General features: G+C 38.9%; 1 protein-coding gene across 1 annotated transcript; it reads right to left on the reverse strand.

The window, feature by feature from the left end:
* Positions 1-1,136: 1,136 nt before the first annotated feature.
* Positions 1,137-2,273, reverse strand: LOC133334120 (uncharacterized). Its single transcript, XM_061542420.1, has one exon. It carries the CDS (start codon positions 2,271-2,273, stop codon positions 1,137-1,139), a length of 1,137 nt encoding a protein of 378 aa, XP_061398404.1.
* Positions 2,274-3,238: the final 965 nt, after the last annotated feature.

Genomic DNA, 3,238 nt, shown 5'->3' on the forward strand with positions numbered 1-3,238 from the left:
TGTACAAGCCGTTTTTTGAAATTACTTATATTGTTAATGCATTGCAAATCAGATGGTAGAGCATTCCAATCGCGTATCGTGCCAATGTAAAATTGTCTCTCAGAAACCAGGCTCTTCCGACGACAAGGTATAATTTTTCTTCCCCTATGTGATCTTGCAAATGTAATTTTTTCGAACAGGTACGTTGGTTTTTGTTTGAGAATAGTTCTATGAAGGAGTTGTAGAGATTTGATTTTAAGAAGTGAGTCGAAATTTACTCCATACAGGGATTTAGAATACTGTGAGACATTTTGTCTCTTACTTAGGCCATACACGTATCGTGTTATGCTATTAAATGCGACATTTAATTTATGACGACAGAGGGAATCACAATTGGCAAACAGCTCACAACCATACAATAAGCTTGGAACTAGGAAAGTTTTGGCCAGCATACAGCGAATATTTGGAGGTGTGTATGAATGTGTTAGCCACAGAGCCCTTAATTTTGAGTAGGTTTGTCCTACGATAGCAGTGATATGGTTGTTCCAGCTTAATGATTTGTTGAAAATTACTCCAAGATTTTTGGCGCTGGATACCAGCTCGATTTTTTCATTGTTGACAAGAATGTCAGTATGCTGCAATGACATTTTTCTGTTTTTGTGAATGATCAAGCTGTAGGAGAATTTTGTTTTTGTTGCTACTGTATTCTGACCCCCATGGCCAGAATAGTAAAACACTTTAATTTGTTTTTTTTTATTTAAATTGAGATCTTCATGATCAAACTTTTTATTAAAATATTTTATGTTTTTCTTTTAACAACGATGATCTGCTTCATGCAGATGTACAAAAGACAACTGACTAATTTTTGCTGCGACCAAACAAAACGAAAACGCAATAGCAGCAGCAGCGAGATGACCGACGGCCGTTGTTAGGTAGCTATGTACATATGTACATACATACATACTCGTATGATCATCTGTACCTACATAAGGGACCGTTAGGTTTGGTTTCGCGTAAACAAATAATAATAAAAAAGGGAATAGAAAAGAGTTCAATCAACTCTTAAGGAGGAAAAGAATTGTATGTAGGGATTGCAGTGTATTTTTAGTTTGGGGGGAAAAATCCCAAACATTCTCCCGCGCCAAGAACGACTGTTCTTATGTTGTTAGAATTTTCTCTTCTTTAGGTAGAACTTCATCTGATGGCAGGAGGCATACTTTGGAGATAGGGCGTTTAATGTATTTGCCATTACAATACAGTGTGACAACTCGTACCAAGTCGTCATTACCAGGGTGAAGTTTTTCAACTTTTGCAAGTGGCCATTGACCCGGAACGCTTCGTTCGTGTAGGAGGAGAACTATATCGCCTACTCTGATGTTTCGTTCCATTTTATTCCATTTTGGACGTGATTGAAGGCGACACAAATATTCTCTATTCCAGCGATCCCAAAAGTTTTGCTTGAGGCGTTCAACCAATTTCCATCTACTCAAGCGGTCAATGTTCACAGAAAGCAAGTCTTCTTCGGGAATACAATTGGTGGCCTCACCAATTAGAAAATGAGCCGGTGTGAGGGCATCGGAGTCAGCGGGGTCTGCTGACAGTGGGCATAAAGGCCTAGAATTCAGGCAACTTTCAATTTGTGCCAAAAGAGTGCTGAGTTCCTCGTAGGTAAGTATGCGGTCTCTCATTATGCGGCGCAGATGATGTTTTGTTGACTTCACTCCTGCTTCCCATAAACCTCCGAAGTGGGGTGAAGCGGGGGGAATGAAGTGCCAGGTAGTGCCTTGATTTGCGAGCGTTTCTACAAGATGCTCGGGTAGCGACGATTTATTACGTTGATAGAGGACTTGAAGTTCTTTGTTGGCACCCACGAAATTTGTTCCACAGTCGGAATAAAGATCGCTGCATAAACCTCTTCGAGAGATAAAGCGCCTGAATGCGGCTAGAAATGAATCGACGTTTAGACTTGTCACTGCTTCCAAGTGTATCGCTTTGGTACACATGCAGATAAAAAGACAGATGTAGCCCTTTGTGGTTGATGCTGTCCTAAGTGACGATGTTTTTATATTTATTGGGCCGGCATAGTCTAGTCCACTATGTTTAAATGCCCTGGTTGGGTGTAGACGCACAGAGGGCAGGTTGCCCATTAGTTGTTGACATGTTTGAGCTTTATACTTAAAGCAGACGACACACTGGCGTTGGACACGTTTTGCTATGTTTCTAGCAGAAACAACCCAGTAGGCACGAGACACGTAGGACTGCATTAGCTGGAGGCTACCATGAAATGTTTTCATATGTGCTTCTGAAAATAGAAGAAAAGAAAGAGGATTTTGCTTCGATAGCAAAATCGGGTGTTTAGTGTTGTAGGGTATAGATGCATTTGACAATCTACCGCCAACTCGTAGAATGTTCTTTTCATCTAAGAACGGTGCTAATTTTGCAATACTGCTTTGGTTAGGAATCCTCATTCCTTGTGTAAGGCAGAGTATTTCTTCTTGAAAACAAACGGCCTGTGTTTGTTTAGAATATATGACGTCACTCGTATCATAGTTGACAGTTTTGAGTATTTAAGTGTGATTTCGGGATATTGTAGACTTGTTGTTTTTGTGTGGAAAGATACAGCAGAATTGTTATTGATTTCTTCACAGTAAGCTTCATTGGGGAAAGTTGGCCATGTATCGGAAGTATTTTGGAGCCAAGGTGGGCCTTTCCACCAAAGCGTGTGACGAACTAATTGTTCTGGAAGTAAACCCCTGGACGCGCAGTCAGCTGGGTTTTCCTTTGTGGGAACATACTTCCAATTATTAACGTTCGAAATACAGTATTTTTCGGTTAATTGCACATCAAAATTTGCACAAATTTTTGTTCAATTAACCGAGGAACCAATTATCCGAACCCGCTTAATTGAATAGTTTGTTCAATTACAGTAATCACGTATAATTGGAACTGATAATGATTAAAAAAAACAATGTCAAATACAAATTACGCTTTCTCGCAGTTTTTCCTTAGCAATAAACATATGTTTTGAATTAATATCTATATCTATGTAAAAAATGGCAGATTATTTTTCAATTATTATTATGCAATTAACCGGTGAAAAGTAAAAGGAAATTTATTTTTGATGACATGCATTTTGAACCAATTAAGCGGGAAAATCAATTAACAGGGTTTAATTATCCGAGAAAATTTACATGTATTTTCCTATGAAATATTTTTTGCCCCATCATGTGGTTCAATTAAGCGTGGAAACCAATTAACC

Source organism: Musca vetustissima, unplaced genomic scaffold (genome assembly GCF_032173495.1).
Source record: "Musca vetustissima isolate MV318-11 ecotype Yass unplaced genomic scaffold, APGP_CSIRO_Mvet_v1 utg18323, whole genome shotgun sequence".
NCBI lineage: Eukaryota > Metazoa > Arthropoda > Insecta > Diptera > Muscidae > Musca > Musca vetustissima.